General features: G+C 42.5%; 1 protein-coding gene across 1 annotated transcript in view; it reads left to right on the forward strand.

The window, feature by feature from the left end:
* Positions 1–2,392: 2,392 nt before the first annotated feature.
* Positions 2,393–21,764, forward strand: part of LOC308382780 (spermatogenesis-associated protein 16-like) — a gene marked incomplete at its 5' end in the record, with an annotated part of 45,469 nt that continues 26,097 nt past the window's right edge. Inside the window, 4 exons of the mRNA XM_080860304.1 lie at positions 2,393–2,944; positions 6,018–6,163; positions 12,391–12,480; positions 20,499–20,586. Of these exons, the coding sequence (XP_080716430.1) occupies positions 2,393–2,944; positions 6,018–6,163; positions 12,391–12,480; positions 20,499–20,586 (876 nt within the window). The remainder of the gene's footprint in view (positions 2,945–6,017; positions 6,164–12,390; positions 12,481–20,498; positions 20,587–21,764) is intronic.

The following is a 21,764-nucleotide window of genomic DNA, read 5'->3' on the forward strand; positions in this document are numbered from 1 at the left end:
TGAAGAAGGAGGAGGATCAGGAGAAAGAAGAAGGAGAATGGTCATCTCTAATGAGATTTGGGCCGCTGTGGTAGACCATGTTTTCATGGTTTTTCATTAGAACCTTCAGGATGGAGAACAAGTACGAAATCTGTTTGCCTTGTGTACTGTAATACTGCATATCAATATAATATACGTAGTGTGCTCACAGTATTTGTATTTTGCAGGACTGAAAGAGAACCACACTGTGGAGGAAGAAAACACACTTTCAATATTTTTTGAAAGCAAAGTAGCATTTTCCAGGAGATATAAAGGGTTTTGCATTTTCAGTTACTTGCTTTGGAATTTGTGTTTAGAGTTTTGAGAACGAGGCATGCTTTCAAAAAATGTGTGTAAGCAATTGAGAAAAACTATAAGCATTTTGTATACAATTTTATGTCAATACAATCGGGTGGAACAGGAGACTAAAATTGTAAATATGGTTTGTGAGAACAACGGTATTGCTGTTTTATGTTTGACTATGAAAAATGTAGGCCTACACTGATAAATTTTACAAAAGGAGAAAGGGCTCAATGAGTCATTGTCATTCATATGGTGTGTGTCGATGATTGTGTTTTCAATTTTGCACTTCTGTGTGCTGTAAATGCTTGGTAGTGTGCAGCTAATGCTTAGTTGTGTGAACTAAATGAATGTATGTGTGTGTGTTTTGAAAATATGGCTGTGTGTACCAAATGAAAACACGAGTTCCATTTTGTGAACAGTTAAGAGATTTGATAGCAAAGAGTCATCTTGCAAAGGGAGTGTCAGGTTTAGCATTTTGTGTGTGAGGTTTTCAATTTTCTGTGTGCAGTTTTGAGAAAGACGTTACTGTTTTGAAAAACGGGTTTTAGCAACAGTGAAAAACTGTAATACTAAACGGATACATTTCCTGGAATGGAACATGGAATTAGAACAACATAGCTCTGCTACTATGAGAACGAGGAAAACATTCCTATTGGAATGTTATTCTACGAAGTGCAAGGAAATGTGAGTGTATTCCATCAAACTGGGCATCCACTTTCAAAAATCGCATTTTTATCATTTCAACAAAGATTTTCATTTCCATCATTCAACACATAAGAACTGCACGGTAAGCAAGGACGTTCTGAGTTAGCATTCGTGACTTATTACCACTACATTTGTCAGAACTAGCGCTTTTTTGTATGTGTTTTGCTGTATAGGCTACCTGTCATAGGCTATCAGCGCTTCATTGAGACCCTATGAGATAAAGGCTCGACCTGTTGAAACTTTGTTGATTGTATGTCGATAAATGTCTATATAATTTGGTGCTCTGCTTTTTTTTCGCTCACTTCCTATTGGTCTGCTATGAGCAGCCTAGGCCTAGTTTATGTTTGGCATGGTCTAATGTTGCAGTCAGTGCCTTTAGAGAAATCGTTACACTCTGCCCCGGTATAAAGCTCTTGACGTGACATTTTGCTCCCTATCTTTAAATAAACAGAATAGCCAACACCATTGCAACTTTAAACCACACTATCTACAACACTTATAAGAAATGTAGAGAAGAAAGAGAAGCTTCCCTGGGCGTATTTGAGAGATTTCCAAATTCCACCCATAGACGTGCCAAACGCCGAACTCAATTTCGCCTGTCCAGGCAACATATTTTGGGCTCTCCTTGACTTAGCTGCCTTCTGTTAAAATTGCATTGCAATATCAACTTAAAACGTCTATGATGACACCCGCAAGTCGGCTACTCTTGCCCGGTTCTCTAATTGTAGGCTGCACCTGCACCCCACAAAACTCGGATAGCTTGACGCCAGTGCCTACCTGTTATCTGTATTGTCCACGGCTGAATATGCTTTGACCAAATTAGAAACTGTGATAGCCATTAGAGTAGTTAGTGATCACTTGTAATACGAAAGCATTTTACTGTGCTAACTGACATCTGGACTGAAAATGTCCAATTCTGAGGTTTCCCATGATGATGGATAGTCAGATTCGCCTATTAAGCCACTCTGCCCACTTGAAATTATATTTGACTTTTTATTTATTTAAAAAATTTAGGCTACAGATATTTGTATATGTAACTATCCAAAATTCCATGAAAATCTGAAGCCATCCCCTTTCCACCACTTTGCTGACATTGTTGATCATTGTTGTATTAAGCAATGAAAGTAGGAGGGGTGGGAAAGGAGCTAAGGGGATGAGATGAGTACGAGATTTTATCCAGTGTACTAATGTATTGATTCAGCCATATATACGTATATGAGCATGTCATCTCAAAATACCTTTTACTGCATAATGGCGACCTCGGGGAAGATCACAGTTGTTGTTTTTTTTAATTTTTCTGCGTTGTTTTTGATTTATGCTAAGCATTTGCATCCTATTCACATACATAATCTCTCCTAGGCACATCATGGCAAACTCTGCTGAAAATCCAGAGCTCTCGGGACCATCTAAGATAGCAAATCGCAGCATGAGCACTGAGAGTGAAGATCAGAGAGAACACTTCCAGACACCACCCAGGGAAAACGCACGAAAGAAAAGGAAAAGGAAGAGGAAAAGGAGTGACATCACAGGGCCTGAGAGGACAGGTGCAGATGGAGGGAGAGCAGGAGATGGATGGGCGAAGGAGAACAAAGCCGAGGATAATAATGGGAACTTCTCTTTTCCTTCCTCCTCTGCACCTGTCCAACGCATCCCTTTAAGAACTCTAGTGGAGGCCGAGGCCAGGCTAGTGTATGGTGGCGAACAGGACATTACCCACAAGCCCTCACAGGCCCCAGCCTGTGCCGGCTCACAATTAATGTGTCAGCCGGCTGAAATACTGGGCCCTCGAAGTGGACCTAATCTCAGCTCTCTGCCTCAAATTGACAAATGGCTGGATGTAGCCTTACAGGATGCCGACTCATGCTACCGACAGAAGAGATATGACACCGCGGCAAGCCGTTTTACCACAGCACTCGAGGTACTTTATATTCAAATTAAAATGCACCTCCGAACCACCCTTTTATTTTTATTTATTTTACTTTATATTATTTATTTACTTTCTGAACAAATAGATTACATTGTTGTTATTTATTATTTCAATTTCTCGGCTCTAGCTGCAGAAGTGCAAAAAGTGGTTTATTTGCCCCAAATTGTCGATGAAAGGGGTTGTACACCCCAGATTCCAAACTGTGTCATTACCTAGTCATCTTCATGCCAGCTTGGTCAGTTCAACACAGGAGTGTTCTGGAAGTAGCCAGTTCATTCAGGTCTTTCGGCAAACCTTTTATTGCTCTCTCTGGCATGAGGATAATAGCAGAGTTTTATTTTTTAGGTGTTCTGGCCTAAAAGTCACTTTGAATTTGTAGGGCAGTAATGGTAGTAAGGTCTAGCCTTCATTGGGGGACCAGCTTTAATTGTTGTTCTTGTGTTACTTGTCTTTTCTTTTGGGGTACATATTAGTTTCATTCTGTCTTGGTCCAGCTTTGAGTATATTCATTCATTTGTGGTGTTTTACATTCATTTTTTACATAACATCTGTTATTTGAAAAATAGAGAGCACAGCCTAAATAATTATTGCGTGTGCGCGAAAAAAATCTCGTCTGATAGGCCTATAACTTAAAATATATATATTTAAGACCACCATGATAGCTCTGAGTCAGTTAATTAAAACATCAGGTATGTCTCTGGATTTCAGATATGCTAATGAGAATGAATCCACGCTTTGCCATTGACATTCAGAATAAACTCCTTTAATTACTTCAGTTTTGCCCGTGGCACAATCCAGGTCTCCATAGTCACTCAGTTAAGTTCCTATGATTAGTCAGTGGTGGGTTTGCTCAAAGTTGTGAGAGCCTGGATGCATTTAACGCTCATTATTTCATAGAAGGATTTGAATTGTGTTTCAGATCTTGTTATTGTTATTGGCCGATTCAGAGCTAATTAGATACGAGGATGCTGTTTCAGTCTGATAAACGTGTTGATATTTGCGGGCCAAGACCTCATTCATTTGCGTCCTCCCGATACGCCTTGCATTCTTTTAATGAAATAAAGTGCAGAGATCAATAGATAGCACTGAATGATGAATTAGTCCAAATGAGAGGGAACGTTAGAGCCAAGCTGTTCTGTGGTGACATACTGGTGAAGTGTCTTTTTCCCATTTGTCAGAAGCATTTCAACTGCAGCAAGTCTTTGTTAAACACTTTTTCTCCACTTGAAAAGATGTGGTAGCTGGATTGCAAGTCCCCAGCAAATGCTCTGCATTGTCAACAAGACTGTTTTATTTTGAAGGTCTCCTATCCAACAGACTAGGCTGCAGTGTAGATACGGTGTGCCTTGGAACTTGAGGGGCCAAATGTATCAATCAGTGGAATGTTATTGAACTCTTAACATGAAGTGTCTTCTTTATTTAACAGTCACTTGTATGGAAATCAGACCATAACTAACCGCCACACCACGACAGACTATTGCTCTTATTTTTCCAGTCCTTGAGAAAATATGAGCATACATTCTGTCAGCCTTTTTAACCTCCCCCCGCTCTCTTTCACTCTCTTACTCTCTCTCTCTTTATCTCTCTCTCTCTTTCTCTCCCTCTCTCTCTCCAGCTGAGCCTTTATTGGGTTTGTTTAGGAAAGGGCTTAAAGGTGCTTTAGTCCCTGGGGTTTCAGCTTGGTCATCCTATTGTGTTTCTGCCTATGCAGATGATGTTACTGTTTTTATTTATGGACAAGCTGATGTCCATGGACAAGCTGATGTTTTAACTCCTTCTGGGGATCTAGCTGTGTATGAAGGAGCCTCACGGCTATGATTAACTGGGCAAAAAGTAAGGTTTAATTGATTGCCACCTTTGTTTCCGGGGGATTTATGGTGGGGGAGAGATGTGTTTAAATCCCTTGAGGTGTTTTTAGGAATACAGACGTAGGATTTGGGAGGGTGTGCTGGGGAAGGGTTCTGCCAAGTTGGAACTGGCCATTATCTGAGCTCTCACAGGAATAGGGTTCTGGTCTCAATTAACCTGGCTGCATCCATGTTGGGGCATAAACTCACTGTTCTGGAGATGGTTAGGGTGTTGCAGAGCAGACAGATGGTTGTTTTCCTTGTCTGGACTGCACCAGTGCGATACATCTACCCACTTGGGGTCAAGATCTGATGTACAAAGCCACATCAATGCCTTTTGGTTGCAGATTGCACGGAGGCTGCTGTACTCCTAAGGAAGGCAACACCAATGGGATGTCACCAACAACTTTCCCTTTTGAACCTGGAGCGGCTTGACTTAACTAAACTGTCTCCCTCGCCTTGTAGAATAGAATACCTTTATTAATATCAACAAACAGCACTATTGCCCCCAGGAAGGTCTGAGTTTCATTCCCAGATCTGAAAGCTAGCTACTACTGAAAAAGCATGCAGAAACCTTACGAACCAGGTAATGAATCCTCTCAAACCCAGTTGGCACTGATAAAAGGCTTGCCAACATACCAACGTGATGTCTTTTGGCGATAGTTGCAGTGCTGTGAAAGCTTTTTTTTGTTTGATATATTTTCCCGGGTTGTTCCAATCTGGACCACAGATCTGCAATGTGCATAGCCTAGGCGGCTAGTTGGAACAACAGGTGTGGTTTTTTGTCTCACCCATGGCCATAAACTGTACATATTAGATTAGAGGGTGCTGGAGGAGGTTCAGATGGTGTTGCCTGTTGCCTGGGGATGAACTATGGCTGTCCTTCAGTGTTGGTCTCAGCTGCATCACAGCATGGAGGTGGTCAGAAGTATTTGGGCCAGATTTCTTGAAGGTTTTTTTATAAGCCTCCAGTTGAAGAGCATAGGGCCAATTTACAATGGAGGCTTGTTCAGGGGCTATAGCTACAGACACATGGCACACCTAAATCCAGCAGTTGGAAGGGGATGTCTTTTCTGTGGGATTTAGGAGACTGTTGATCAGTTGTTTGTCTTTAATGCGAGGTTGGGGGGGGGGGGGGCGGGGGTTTGAGATTTAAATCTTTGTTAAATAAAGGAGTGCTAAACCTCAATCTCTCTCTCTCTAATTTTTCTCCGCAGTTGTGCTCCAAAGGTGCAATCTGGAAGGAACCCTTTAATGCTAATTATGAAGACATTTCCAAGGTTGTCTGCTTCATTGAGTCCCGACTCGTTGCATGCTACCTGCGAATGAAGAAGCCTGACAAAGCACTTCGGCACTCCTACAGGTAATGCCCTGGGCCATTGCAAAAAGGAAATGGGGTTCATTTCATTTTACTCTCAGCACAAACGCTGAATTCAACATCTGTAAGCATTTAGTATTTGAGGAACAGGAAGCACTAACACCCTTGTCAACAGTGTGTCACTGAAATATACGTCAAGTCTGCCATTCAGTTTATTGTTGAGTCTGTCATAACCTGTGATGAAGGACTAAATATGTTATTGAAAAATCAGTAGAATAGTTGAGCCCTCTCACTGTAGTACCTCAGCTCTGCTATACATGCTGTGGAGCTGCTCAAGAATCTCTTACAAAACCATACAATATACAGTGATTGGCAGTGTAATTCAGTCGATGCAGTGAAAGGTAGTAAGGTTGTCATTGTTTTATGAGTCCAGTACAGCCAGATGAGGACACACACTGCGTGAGCGGCTGAGTCATATTTGTAGACCTTGTGGTGTTGGTTGGCATATGATTATGTAGAGTCAATGTGAAATCCTTGATACCACACAAGACTTTGCACAACCGTGACTTATAAATGAAAATAGTCACGAGGGAAAAGGGACAAAATATACAGTATACCCCCAAACTTTTTACTGCAGGTCAATTGTCACTTTCATATCAGGCATTTAATTGCCACTTTGTTTAGTGCCATGTTTTTGTACCAGGATACTTAATGATAAGTGCCTAATGTCAGAGAAGTCATTCAGAAATTGAGACATGATTTTAAACATAGCATCACTTTGGCTGTCTCTAATCGTATGCTGTCTGAATACGTTTTTAATGTGAGGGAAGAATACATGCCATTTAAAAGGTCTTATTTTATGAAGCAAATGGGTTCCCCGTGCGGTTTTTGATGTTTTGCAAGGTGTAATGGGAAAGCTTCAACCTGAAATGGGGTGCCCTTCAAAGGTGAATCAGTTGCATGATCAATCTCAAATATTTCATAGGTATCTAACCAAAATGAACAGAAAGACTGTAAGGTAAAGAAAAAAGGGCCTTTATAAACTCATTGTGAACTCAATACACATAGACTAAACATTTGATGGATACAGTATATCCATATGGGTACTTGAGCAAAAGAAAAGATGATACAAGGATGGAAGCCACTAAGCAAGCAAGCATCGTCTCTTGATACACATTATTTCATATTTGTGTTTTGTGCATTTTTACCCCCTCAGTTATATCCACGCTTATACCTACTTAAGCCTTTTTTTTCTTGGAGCTATTTTTTTCTTGCAGGGAGTGGAACACATTCCCAAGGATAGCCGATCTACTTTTTCACCACAGAATAGCCCCCAAGGTCCTTTGTATATTGTAATTTGTATTACTGTCCTAAACATTTAATTGGCATTGTGCTTTTGCACATCTTTCATATATTTTTACATTGTTCATTTAATAAATAAATATTGCAATTCCCCAATATTGTCCACTGATGTCCTAATTTTTATGTAATTCCTATCTTGACATATACATACAAAGCAGAAAGAATAGGAGTTGACATGATCATAGATTATGTGCACAGATGCAAACGTCTCTATTATCAGTTATACACAATTGGAATGTTCGTTATTACATTGATTTTAAACTCATTTACCTGTAATACAGTATTCCAGTACCTTGTCTGTTTTGTGTGTGTCTCTGAAAGAACATGCTATTTAAATGATCCCTGATAACAGAACCAAAGTAGCCTTTAAGTGTACTTGGCAGTAGTTCTGTGCTAGCTGAAGGATTCAAACTCCTTACTCCAGCTGTGATCATTATTCTCCTTGTACACACTTAGATTTTTTAAATGTTTAGTTTGGGTTACTAGCCTGAATAGGACAGTGTAAAGAGAAAATAAATAGGACTGGGAGAGAGATGGAGAGTAGCATCAGGAAGTCACCATAGGTCAGCCTCCAGAGCCCTATGTGCCCTTTGACCCGTACATGGTAAGTGTGAATGATGCTACAGCTTGGGTCACAGCTCCCCAGAACCTGATTTTTTTTTCTTATTTCAGAAAATATGCATATTGTTTACTGATGTCATTTTCAGATAGACTGGAATTTGGCTCTCCAATTTGGCACAGTATTTGCTCCAAAATAGTGTGCTGCACCATCTAAGTATTTTGAGATTTCCTAGGTTTCCAGAGTTCACAGTGCCAGGAGAAGATCGGCAATAAGCATAACGGAGCCGGTGTTTTGAAATCCCAGATGGATAGGTGCCTCAGTTTGTTACATTTGCTGGCTGTGTCATTAGTGTATTGGCAGAAAATAAGTTGGTTGTGGCTTTTTTTTCAGCAGTCTCTACTTTCCTCTCTTCCTGTGCTGGCTTTGAAGGGGAAGAGTGTAGGAGCAGGATTCGATCAAAGGAGGCTTTGTCGATTCCTGCTAAAAGGATTTTGTATATATTAGTTTCTTTATATGGGATAGACAGCGGCAACATGACAAAACAATTCAGATAAAAATACCATGTTGTGGTCTTTGAACTTACTGCGATGACAATGTGCTCAGTGCTGCTTTCAGATTCTGAGGCGGTGTATGTCTATGTCTCCAGGTTATTTATGCCAAATCTCTAACAAGAAGGCTTCCTCCTTGATACACCGCAAGTTTGTCATCTATAAACAATCATTTTGAGACTCTGAAACCATTTTCTCTGTAAGGGAAGGGAGAATGATTTTATCAGAGTTAGAGAATGACTGATATAATTTTTGTATTCACTATTAGTAAACATTTGTACGTCTGCAAGCATACAATACATGTGCTGTCCCAGTTTGATACATTTAGTCATATGTACTTATATACATTGTACATATACTTACCACACAGCTATAGAATGGAAATGCCACCATCCCATGACAGAACATGTAAACCATTTTTTTTTTCTGGTTGTGGCTCACCAATAGCCATGGTTCGGGAGACAGAGGGAAAAAAATAAGTTTTGGCCAAAATAATAATAAAAAAATTGCTGTCCTCAGAGAGTATCACGCAGGGACTAGATTAATGGGTGCAATTAACATTTTAAAAAGCCAGCCCACATGCTGGTAATTGGTTGCATTCGGATGAAATTGGGTGGCCGTGAATAATATCTGACAGTGATAGCGCAGCGAGGTACAGTAGGCTACATTATGGTGGTAAAAGATTCAAATAGTTGGATAGTTGGATGTTTATTTTCTGTATGGAACATTCAGGGTTTTCTAAACTCACCCTCCAAAGATGTGTAAACAGTTGTGATGGTGTGATCATCACCCACGTCTTCCAGATGGTGCTGCGACAAGATTTACAGAAATGTCAGACAGAACTGTGTTTGCCTGTTAGGAATACAGTGACAGCAATCTGCGTTTCATAAAATCATAAAATAGTGACTAGAGATTGAGTTGAACGTCTAAAACACGATTGGAAAAAAAAACATGTTTTTCGTAAAACACAGTCTTCTTGTTCCAAACAATCCTCCCCGTGACTACAATTTGCCAAATTGTTATGATTAATTACTAAATGTAATGGTTCTGGTTGAATCTAATGAAATGCATCTAAAAGCCCATGTGAATCAGATGCTATGTTTAAAAAATGAGTAGGAACAGCAGGAAAACAAGGACAAACATTGCCACTGCAATGACCTGGTGAGGAAGTAATGGGGTAGCTAATTACCTAAAGCATTAGTCCCTGTGTGTTTGGTATGTGTTTGTGTGTGTTGTTTACATGTGTCTATCAATGATGCACTGCGTAAAACCATGACTAATGTCACCTAGTTTGTAGCAGGAAGGCATGTGGAGTACGGTTTACGCCCGGGCCTCAGTTAAGACCTCTGGCAAACACACAGTTGTGTCAGATACCTTTGCTATTTTGCTATTTCCAAATGTTGTGTGTGTGTGTGTGTGTGTGTGTGTGTGTGTGTGTGCTCGTGTGTGTGTGCTCGTGTGTGTGTGTTGTTATTGGAGTTGTTGTTTCACTCCCAGGTCTCTAAATAAAAAATAAGCACCTTATTTTTTCTGCCCCAGATGCTACCGTGAGTTCCCAGCCAGAGTTCAGGAAGGAGAGTCTTCTCTTTGCTTTGCTTTGCTTCATGTCTTGTTCTTAAACCTCTTCAACTTTTTTATCCAACAGTATGCTCAGCCATAGTAATGCATCTTCGGTCCACATATGTGTGTGATTTGATAGGATTCCTAGGATAGGAGATGTCAGGCATTTTGGCATTGAGGGTGCCTGGCAGAGAACGCCCAGGTCAGCGGGCAAAATGGAAAGCTTTTATAGGTTAATGATGCTTGCACTTAATAGCTGAAATGTTCCGGAATGCTGAATTATTCAGGAAAATGCAGTGCGTGTGTGGGTGGCAGTGGAGGTAGGATGAGTTTGCAAACAACAAAAGTTAGTATAGGGTTTTTTTGGTAGAGGGTTAAATAGAGAGAAGGAGGAAGAGAGAGACTGAGATTCCCAGAGGGTTGGTAGAAAAGAGAGTGACAGGGAAGAGAGGGGGGGTGAGTGATTTTTTTTTTACGCTACCTCTCTGGAATGGCGATTTATCAGCCCTCATCAAAGGCGGTCTGTCAGGAGCTCTTTAATTACAGACAACCTGCTCCATAATCAGCACATTTAAGGCGCCGGAAACATGCAATTAATTTGCCCAGGCCAGTTGCTTTCGGAGCACGGTGGTGCCGCCGCTCACCAAACTGTGTGCACAGGGAGGAACGCCCAGCATGTTCCAACAAGGGATGACAGGGCGGGAGGCACAGCAATTAATGGGGCTTCAAAGTTGGCTATCATCGCTGGCAAGCTGCTGGGGAAGAGCTTGATAGAGGCAGGGAGGAAGGGTGGATGGGGTGGGGTGGGGGGGGCTTGCTGCTTGAGTGAGAATCGAGCATGGCACACGTTCACCGCAGCGGCAGTCTTTGGAGCACATCTGCAAAGCTTGTCATACTGCTGCTGGGAGTTTTGTCGTTGTTGCACTTGAGAACACGCAGACAAGCAGCCATAGAGATGTAGGTGTATGTACCCAGGCAGCGCAGGCAGGTGGGCTCGTTGAGCTGTTTTGTCTTCAGAGAGGAACACAGCCTTTTGAGATGCCGACCTAGAAAGACAAGGTGGGGATACGGATAGGGTTGTAAATTAAACCAAAATATATTTGAGGAATCCCTTACAATCTTTAGCATGTTTTATTAAAAATTAAACTCTGCGTGGCACTTTGGCACTTTGTCTTCTAATGTTTGAGCCAGTCGGCTTCTTACTCCCCACACACAACTTGTTTATAATCCGTACTGCCATACAGCTGTTCCGCGCTATGAACGCTTTTCGTGCTACCTCCTCCTCAGCTCTACCTGCTGCTTGGATCGGCTTGGGCTAGGGGTGTCTTTGCAGTCATCTCATCTCATCTTAACTTAACTTAGCTTAACAGCAGCAGCAGCAGCAGCCAAAACCAGCAGCAGAAATTCTACATCGGTCGCCACCAGGTTGGCATCAGCTCCATCTAACAGCAGCAGCAGCAGCTTAAACAGATCTAGTCCGCCAAGACCAAACATACTACCTTGTCGTTTACATAAATAAAGCTCATAAATATATTCTGGGAGTTTCCTGGCTGAAATGCTGTTGTCATCATTGTGTGGCACAGTGAATGGCAACATCAATTTTTTGTGACTTTCAATGCCATGCAATAATTTCAGATTGGCCTCATTTGTTTATGGGGAACAGCACAATCCAGAAGCTTTAGTATTACATCAGGCTTTGTGTGCTTTGCTTTGGTCTAACAAGGCTGTTCAAATCAATAGGTAAAATAAGATTTATATAATGGTTGCGTAATAAGAAACAACTTAATGTTTTGTTGAGACTCTTTTGTCTGAATGTACAGTAGAACCGTGTACACGGAAGGATGCGATCCAAGGTCTACCACGTATAGTAATGAACAGCGTATATACTGTAGCTTGTTCTTCATGGCCATACATACCTAAGATGAAGTTTCATTTAGAAATGACACATCCAGTACAATAACTAATAATAAAGTAAATGCAAATGCAGACAACTTAAGCTGTAGTTGTAGTGTATGTATATATGTATGTATGTATGTCTGTCTGTCTGTCTGTCTGACTGTCTGTCTGTCTGTCTGTCTGTCTGTCTGTCTGTCTGTCTGTCTACGTATGTACGTATGTACGTCTGTATGTTTGTATGTATGTATGTATGTATGTACTGTATGCTGTGTTTTCAACAGGACTGAACTCAGTCAGGATGCAACCACCCTCACCAGTGTGTTTAATCTCTTTTCCATCTCCAGGAGCATCCACCTGAACCCAGTGCAGTTCCGCAGCCACCTCCAGCAGGCCATGGCATACCGGTTGCTGGGGAACCCCTGTGAGGCAGTGAGGTGAGTCCCACTGAATGATGGCCCAGCGGGCTGGACTGGGCAGGTGGGAGGGCAGGCTGGGCAGGGGAGCCATGAGGGGAGGAAGGAGTGGGCTTTCCGCACGGCTCCTCAGCCGGAGGAAATGAAGACGGATCCGCTCTGGCCCCGAGTTCATTTAGAAGGCAGGGAAGGAAACACATGTTGGCTCAGCGGGTTGTCACGTTGCGGCTGTTCCATCTGCCCTTCCAGGGGAAGTGTGTTCCCAGAGATCCATAAATACTGACTCTTTGGGCCGTTGTGTCAGTGAGAAGAGGGGGCCCGTTGGAGGGCCCATCATCACATTTATTTCTAATGGCCACGTCACCCAGATACTGTGCGCCGTCTTTTCCTACAGCCACTCTGTTGTTAATATGCCATTTGCATCTTAATGATATGATTATCAACTTTTCATGGGGCCATTAGTAGTCCCTTACTTCTGACAGACACCCGTTTGTTATTGAACGGTACAGTAATAAATCGTTAAAATCCATTGCCGTTGCCAAACAGCATGGCCAAACGCTCTGCCGCAAAGCCATTTGTTTTTTGTGGGTGTCATTTCTCTTCTTTTATCATTATTGAACCATTTTGCCTCAGTTGCACCATGCAGTAGAGTCCTGAAGTGTGCTCTTCCCTTCTGTCTTTCTCCTCGTCTTCCCCCACTGCTCTGTGCTCTGTTCATCTTTGTCTTTTTCCCTCCATCTTCCTCCTTTATTTATTCATATCCCCCTCCTTTTCCATAGCTTCTTCTTTGTTTTTTTCTTCACTTTTACCTGCTGCACGGTGTTCCCTTTATCCTGTGGTTGTACTGGAGTGGCTTTTGGTTGAAATATTCCATCTGAAGTGTTTGTCATTTACATGCCTCATACTGAGAACTCTCTTACTCTTAATAGAGCTCAAGAACCTTGTGCAGCCTCTCTAGCTCTCAGACATCTCTGCTGTAGTGTTTGCATCTGGTTTAAAGGAAGCTGAGAGATAGCATTGTGCTGTGGCACTTACTAAAGACGAAGATAGTGCTCACAATTATTACGTTTGTGGGAAGTTATTATGTTTTTAGGAAGGTACCATTTATTTATAACATCAAATTTTATAAATAACTAATATAGTGACATTCTACCTGCTAAATCAGTTGAAAGAGTATGTTTGTCAAAATACATCGCCATCTAATGAAATTTCCTGACCATAAAATCCCTCTCTTTGGAGTCTTTAATTTTTAGATTGATTGAGTGTTCAATCTATATGAGGCTCTGTCCATCTTATAGTCGGAGGCCTAAATGCAAAATTGAGAGGACATCGATTCTCATAGTAAGTGTGTGTGTGCACATGTGTAGCATGTGTGTGTGTGTGTGTGTGTGTGTGTGTGTGTGTGTGTGTGTGTGTGTGTGTGTGTGTGTGTGTGTGTGTGTGTGTGTGTGTGTGTGTGTGTGTGTGTGTGTGTGTGTGTGCATGTATGGGATCCTCTTCACTGGATTTATGGGTTTGGAATGACTATTGTCTCACTACATTGACAGAAATGCACCTGTGTGGTTGGTGCCTCTGTGATTGATGGAAAATGTTTCATTGATGTGGTTCAACTGTGTAGCAAGGTTTTTCTTATTGAAACCACAAGGATTAACCTATTATCAAATTGACATGTCATCCTACGGGCTTTGCATTTTTACCATCAGTATTATTAAGTTCAGAGGTTTTTGTTCCCAAAGTTAAGTGTGTTGTAGGATCTATTTTGCCCCATGTGAGATGCGCTAGGTTAAAACTATTACATCACTTTTTTTAGATTGGTTTATTTTCAAGCCAAATAGGTGGATGAGATCAGTCTATTGAAAGACTACAGTTGGAGGCAAAGGTCTTATTTACCATTAAGTTTTGACAAAAAAGAATCAGATTGATACAAAGGGCTCTGTCTTGCAAACACCATGCCATGGGTCAGTGTAAGACAATCTTCTACAGCCATCCTATCCAGTGCTGGTCAGGCTGAACTCCCTCATGATGGTGGTAGTCTGTCCTATCTTGCTGAAGCCAAACACACCAGTCCCAGTAGTGATGAATTCCCCAAGTCCAGTTAGGCTGGTGAAGAAGACACAAAGCCAAGACATGGCAGAGGAAACTGTCTATATGATTATTAGACACAATACATTCACACATTCAGTCCATTCTGGATAAGGTGCAGAATGTTATCATGTAATGATGTAATGCGTTTTTATTGGTATTACAATTTTGACAAAACATTTTAAAACTGACATTTTGAAACTCTGAACTTTTCTGCTTGGCCCCTAACTATAGTCTAAAATGTAATGGCGAAGATTTGTGACGACATACTTTTACAACTGATATAACTGGTAGAATTTCCCTGTATTTGTGATTTATTGCAGTAGAAATCAAATGTTACCTTCCCACAAACGTTACAACTTCCTGCAAACATTATAATGACTACGTTTGTGAATGACTTATTACTTATAGTTATTGTGGTAAGCAACAATTAGTATGTTTGTGGGAAGTCATCACATTTGCTGGCGTAAGAGTGGATGATGTAAGGTTGAACACTGGTCTTCTCAAACTTAAACTGTCTGCTTCTCTGCCTGGAGAGCACAGAGGGTGGCCCAGTCCTGTGCTGTACCTGTCTGTCCAGTGGCAGGACAAGCACACAGGACACGAGGGACTCACGGGACGGGACGGTGCTCAGTCACACGGTTGGGAAGGTGTTCAAGCAGCCGTCCAGTCGGCTCCCCTGCGGTCGGCCGGTGCTGACACCGCTCGCTCAGGACCAAAGTGGCCAATCAGCATCTCTGCACCTCCCTGTCCAACCCCCCCCCCCCACACACTCTCCAATCATCGCAGATTAACAAATTGAGGGATGCCTCCTGTCAGGCAGGAATGCATGCTAATGGATTTTCCAGGAACTTGGCCATTGTGTATGCAAAGGGCAGGCAGCATACCGCATCCATGGCTAGCAGGCTAAACCTGTATTACTGTGATATACTGCTACAGTGCCACGGAGATCTGTGTGCCAGAGCAGTTGTCAGAAATACTGCATTCATTTTTAATTATGCTCCAAATACAAAACTATTAAAAAGCTATTTCAGATCCTACTGCTTTTTTGCTGGTTGGTGGCTTTTATAGAAATGGATTGTCCCCATTACTGCTTATGGAAAATGTCTTCTGCAGTGAAGTGTTGGCCTTTATAGTTGCCATTGACGGGGGAGCTTGCTACAGTTCCAGACTGACCACGCTTTGATTGACTGGACTATTGTTACTTCCTTGACACCATGTACAGGTCCTGACAGCTCATTTTGTTACATTGTTAGTTCATCTTACTTGATGATATTTTTTCTTTATGTGAAAAGCGCGATTCAGGGTATGATTTTTTTCCCTAGACATCTTAATTAGCCCATTTTGGCAATTAAGGATGCTGTTCGCTGTGGCTCTCTGTCAGAGATGATGGGCTAACGGAGACTTTGCCTCTGATGGATGGAGCCGCTGAAAATCACCGGATCCCAGAACTGCTCTGCCGTAATGCTCTCTGCTGCCTGCCTTTATGAAGGCTTCTTTTATTCTGCAGCTCCTCACATTGTCAGGCTCTCCGTGACTACAGTGAGGTCACAACACGTAAGCATGTGGAGCTGCTGCATGGCTATGAAGAATGGGGTCTTCTTTATAGTCCCCTTTGTCACAGTCTCAAAAGAATTATTAAGGGAATATTTGTATTTGAGATCTGAAAGCACCAATATTAAATGTCAGATATGCAGAGCTGTAGAGCTTTTTTAATTTGTATTTTGTGTGGTGGCGTGGGGAGGGGGAGGTGGGTGAAAAGCACTGCATGCCAACCCTTACTGCACTGGGAGAGCCAAGAATTCTGAAAATGCTGACACCAAAAGAAAACAATGCAGAGTGCGCGATGCCAATCTCCACACTTGTATGACTTTGTGAAGTATGTGGCCGTCTTTCATTCAGCATACTTTTGTCCTGCATACCTCAGTCGAAATTTGAGAGAACATGGCCTTTCTTCTCTCTCTCTCTCTCTCTCTCACTCACTCACTCACTCATTTCTCTCCTCTATGTTATTCTCCCCTCTTTGTTTTTTCGCTCCCTCTTTCCCTTTTCTCTCTCCCTCTGCTCCTTTGATGGCTTGTCAAGGCTGGGAGCGGCCAGAGACCCCAAAGCCTGTTATCATAGAGTGCAGAGCAGTGGGAAGTGACGGGGCTCTGCCTGTGGTCCACCTGTGACCACTGGGCCTACCTCTTCCACCCAGCACTTCTCATTTCATGAGGACATATTAGTCTGTCACCGGCTTGAGGCTCCCCACAACCAGCCGTAATGACACATTCGTCTTCCGTTTTTCTGCTTTGCAGTCACAGAAGGCTCAGGCTGTCAAACTGGTTATTATCTTGATATAAAGTGACTGGCTTGGGAATCAGATTCCAAGTTGCAGACCTGATTTTTTCTTCTTTTTTTTTCTTCTTCCTCATCTTTTCCCTTCACTCTCTCTTCTGCCTCCTTCACCTTTTGTCTACCTCTTTGACAACATTATTTTTCTCCCCTGCTCCGGGCCGGGAGCAGGAAGAATGGAATAATAAGCACTTTGAAATTAACTTGAGACCCTTGTCTGCCAACTGAATTGAACAATGTCATACCGACTGTGCAGCAACATTGCAGGAGGGGATTTACTTCTAATGCATTGTCTTCAGGAAAAGGGGTAAAGGCTGCTTTGGGGATATAAACAGGTGTAGCCTCGTGGCCTGCTGTTGAGTCCAATGAGATTGCTCAGCTGTGGAGCTATTTTTCTAAAGGGGGATGCAGCCGCACACGCTCAGCCTCATCACTCAATAGAGGGGGAACTCTCGTGTAATAGAATTATTGACTGTTATCACCCTGTTACCTCTGCCACTGAGAGACACGGATTAAGCGGTAAATTTACATTATTGGCAAGTGCTTTTTATAGCTCCGTGCTAACGTGGCTTACTAGTGGCATGACAGGACTTTAAAATAGCATTAAAGCTTGCCTTGCAGCCAAAGCTGTGAGAATATAAGGGGAAAGGGCTTTCTCCAGCTGTGCACTGTGGACCAGACACACGCATCAGGGACTAGTGGATGTAGCTGATGGACCTACCATCTGAGTCAGGGCAAACCGCTACACTAACAATTCCATCACAGAGAGAAGAAGTGGATGTGTCTCCCAAACTGTTTGGAAGGGTTTGATTTGCATGTGCACCCCAGGGTGTTGCTCTATCGACCCGGACAGAATGCGCCCGCGAGGGGTCATCAACTATGATTAAACTCGTCAATACGACTGCAGTAAATCTGTCCCAGGAGCCTCAGGGTAATCTTCAGACGTTCAGTTAGTGTGGACGTTCATATCCAAACCCTTCCCGCTCGGCTTGGCTCAAATTTACCCATGGAGCCAAACGGTATCGACAAACGCATTTGGGAGGGTTGTCAAAGCCTACGATTTCTGAAGACACTCCAGGATGTGTGACCTGAAGGTGGTTTCTGGACAGTGAGGTGTCCTCTGGGTCCATCAGAAGTCAATAGACTGTTCAAACACAGACAACCCTCCCTCACCCTGAGGCCTCTGGCTGTTTTGGACATGCTCAATCCCAACACAAACAGCCACCTCCCCCAGGCCACTGAGACGGCTTCACCCCCAACGGCAAACAGCACGTCCAGCATAGGGGGTTTCGTTTGAGCAGTCACCATCGCTTTGAGTATAAGGATCAAATGTTTAATCCTAGGGATTATTGTTAAGTGGTCTCAGCATGCTATGCAGCTTCTGAGCAGCACTTACACCACCACAGTGGCCCTCGCATTGGGACGTTTCAGCACAAGCCACTCGCCCCTCCACACTCAGCCACTCGCCCCTCCACAGTCAGCCACTCGCCCCTCCACAGTCAGCCCCTGCTTGGTGTTAGGTGGATCCTTCTTACCCAGACAATTCACCCCTTGTTTAGACACAGTCATTTCACATGGTATGAGTTCAGAAAAACAATTGGCATCTTAAGCTCTCCAAATGAATAGCAAATGCCATACGTGTAATCAACGCTTGTCTTTTCAAAAAAAATAATCATCCCCAGCTAATGAAAGGCAGTGATCCATGTGAAACCATGTTGATAACACTCAAAGACATTATGGATTTTGTGCCCCATTTTGTTAGAAGTTGTCTTTCTTTTAAAATGTGTTGAGTGTGTAAAAATACAAAGAAGGCTAGCTTCATGGATACAACTAAGTTGAAAGGTGATTAAGTGTCAGTTGACATGTAATTGACTGTTTATTGATGACTTACTCCATTGTAAAGTGTATAAGACGAACTACACAAATGATGCTTTCCCAATCCAATTGTTGACGTCAGAAAAGAAAGCAATGTCAACATTTTGTTGAAAATGTAAGGTCCAATACTCATTTCAACACTGAAAAAAAGCTGCACTGGGCTTTCATGCTGTGGTAGTTTAACTACAGTTTTCACATGTTTTCATCCTGGGTTGAACACTTCCCCTGAGTTGGTGGTTGACATCCATGCTTTGTACAAGGGTCAAGTTCTCTCTGCATTGAAAGTTTCACCTTGGTTTGAAAACGAGGTGCTGGACAACTTGTCTGTACAAGCAGAGGTCAAAAGTAAAGGTAAAGAGAAAATAATTCCCCTTGATTAAAGGTCTCTGGTCGAGGTTGGCCAAGCTGTGGAGGCTAATATGATGACCTGTAGCCGGTAAAGCATAAAACCAGGGCAAAGGAGATGTACTTTGCCCAAGGTTGGTACTCGGATCAGAGTCATTTCACTTTCCCTCCTGAAGAGGACTTGGTTTCTCAACCAGAACCATTCTCTGGCAGCTTTAATTGTGTGGAATCCCAATAATCTCCCTTTGGCATTTTGCAGCAAATTAATATAAATAAATGCAGTAAATCCAAACATTCATAAATAATTAAATAGGTTTGATTGGTCGTAACTCCTGTAATGCTATGAAGACATGCTTAAATCACATTGATGAGCGTTGTGCTCCGAGTTTAAGATGAAACCACACTGTTGGCTTGTGTGATGCTTTCAACTACCAAACCATGGCAAACCAATAGAAAATCTAACCCTCCTGTCTGTCCCTGCTACCACTGGTCAGTGCTATGTTGCATAAGTATAGGCCAAACCCAAAGAGGACCTCTCTTGAAAGATAAAGACTACCTGAACCTGCAAATCATTTTAGTGAGAAAACTCCTCACATGTATAAGACATACAGTACTTACTGCCATGGTGGCAAGAAGAACAGAGAGCTGGTACAAGAAAGAGGCTATTTCAATTTTCTTTCTTTTTAACATGCCATGACTAATCTGTGTTATTTTCTGATAGCAGGACAATTAAGTCTGAAAAAAAAGAGTACTGAAGGGAAAAAAACCTGCCTAAAAGCCTCTTTGTGCCAACCAATATCCTCTATCTTCTTGACAAATATGGCTGCTGACAAAAGAGGGAGAGATTCAAAAACAATGGAAGTCGTTTTTTTGGGTCCCTGTCTTCACAGGCTGACACATTTGAAATAGCTTGCTAATGCACTCTTGGTCAGGCTGCGGCAGCATGCAAGTGTGGGAGAAGAAAGGGGAAAGAGACAGCACCTTGGTGACGCACAATCCACCAGTTGTGTGTGTCTGTGTGTGTATGTTTCACTGTGTGTGTGTGTGTGTGTTGTCACGCGCTTTTGTTGAATATGTGCTATGTCTCTGTTTTGTACAGACCTGTGAAATGTTTGAGCCTTTGTCATAGTTGTGTCCATATGTGTGTGTTTCTGTGTGTAAGTGTTTGTTTGAAACTGTGATGGTGTGGGAGTGAGTGTGTTTGTGTACACAGTGTTTGTGTGTATATGTATGCAGCCTGTGGATTCAAAAGTAGCAATCTATTGATTGAAAGTTGACTGCTTTGTGCATTGCATTTTGTGTGTGTGTGTGTGTGTGCGTGTGTGTGTAGGTGTGTGTGTGTGTGTGAGAGAGAGAGAGAGAGAGTATGATCATGTGCTTTTGTCTATCTTTGCCATTAGGAGTGCAATGATTGCTGACTACCTGCACTGGCTGTCGGGGGACTGTGCGGAGGAGCACATAAGCAAGCTCATCAAACAGTATTGGCAGGTGAGAACGGATGGCCCCGCAGCTATGAGGACCTGGTCCCTCCCCCTCCTCCCGCCAGCCCCCCAATCAAAAGCACAGTGAATGATTATCACTTAAGAGACTGCCAACTGAGGTAACTCTTAGCATATCAATCAAGCCCAAACCCATATAGCAGTGAACTGTTTATAATGGGCCTGTAGGGAAAGGTGAGGCTGTGGCAAAGAAGCAAACACTTGACCCACATGGAGTCCCATAGAAGGCACGTTTTCATATTTATGCATCTATATAGAGATCAGATTCTAGTCCCAAAAGTATGGATTTAATAGTGTGCACTCCAACCCCATCCTGATAACAGTAATGTGATCACATTAAAAGTAGTTTATCTGCCAGGTCACTAGATGTATTTAATTTGCTTCACTGACCATTGTTTATGGAGCTATGTAGAATGCCCTGGACACCATTACATTGACCCATTTTAAACATAGCCATAAGATGCTGTTCACTGGCTCACTGTGCTGGCATCAACCTCACTAGCTTTCCAACACTACAGCGACCATATGCACAGCAAAAAAGGGGAATATTCAGTAAAGTTGCTTTTTTTCCATTCCGGTCTGGAGGGAACAAATGGGGAAGTTTAATTCACGGCGAAAAGAAAGAGAAAGAGAGATGGAAATTGGAAATAAAACAGAATGCATTTGCCCCCCCCCCCCCCCCCCACTCCACCCCTCCTTCTCCCCCATCCCAAAAGTAGGTTGTATCTGCATCCAAGCCGTAATTTGCATTTGCTTGAAGTGAGATGAATGCTGGATAGCTTTCAGGGTGCATCAAGCACCTCTCTCTCTCTCCACTCTTTTCATTTGGTCCGTCCATCCCATCCCCTCACGGATTTCATTTTGTCCACGTGTGTTTGTCCTGATGGTCCTCATTGAGCACCATCCCCCTTTCATTTCTCTCTCGTTCGTTTTCAGTCTGTCTGATTCCCTCACGCTGCCCTCCCCGAAAAGACCCACCATACAAAAAGGATAGAAAAATGGCTCCTTTACTTTCCTTTAAGAAAATTACCATGGGACTGAAGACGAACGCCTCGGCCAATATGAATGCCAAGAGAATGCTTCTGTTGCTTTTTAAAATCTATGCAGTGTGCCAGAGATAAAGTAAGTGAGATATTGTGGAAGGACAGCATTTGACTTGATTTCAAT

Source organism: Sprattus sprattus (assembly GCF_963457725.1).
Source record: "Sprattus sprattus genome assembly, chromosome: 2".
Taxonomy (NCBI): domain Eukaryota; kingdom Metazoa; phylum Chordata; class Actinopteri; order Clupeiformes; family Clupeidae; genus Sprattus; species Sprattus sprattus.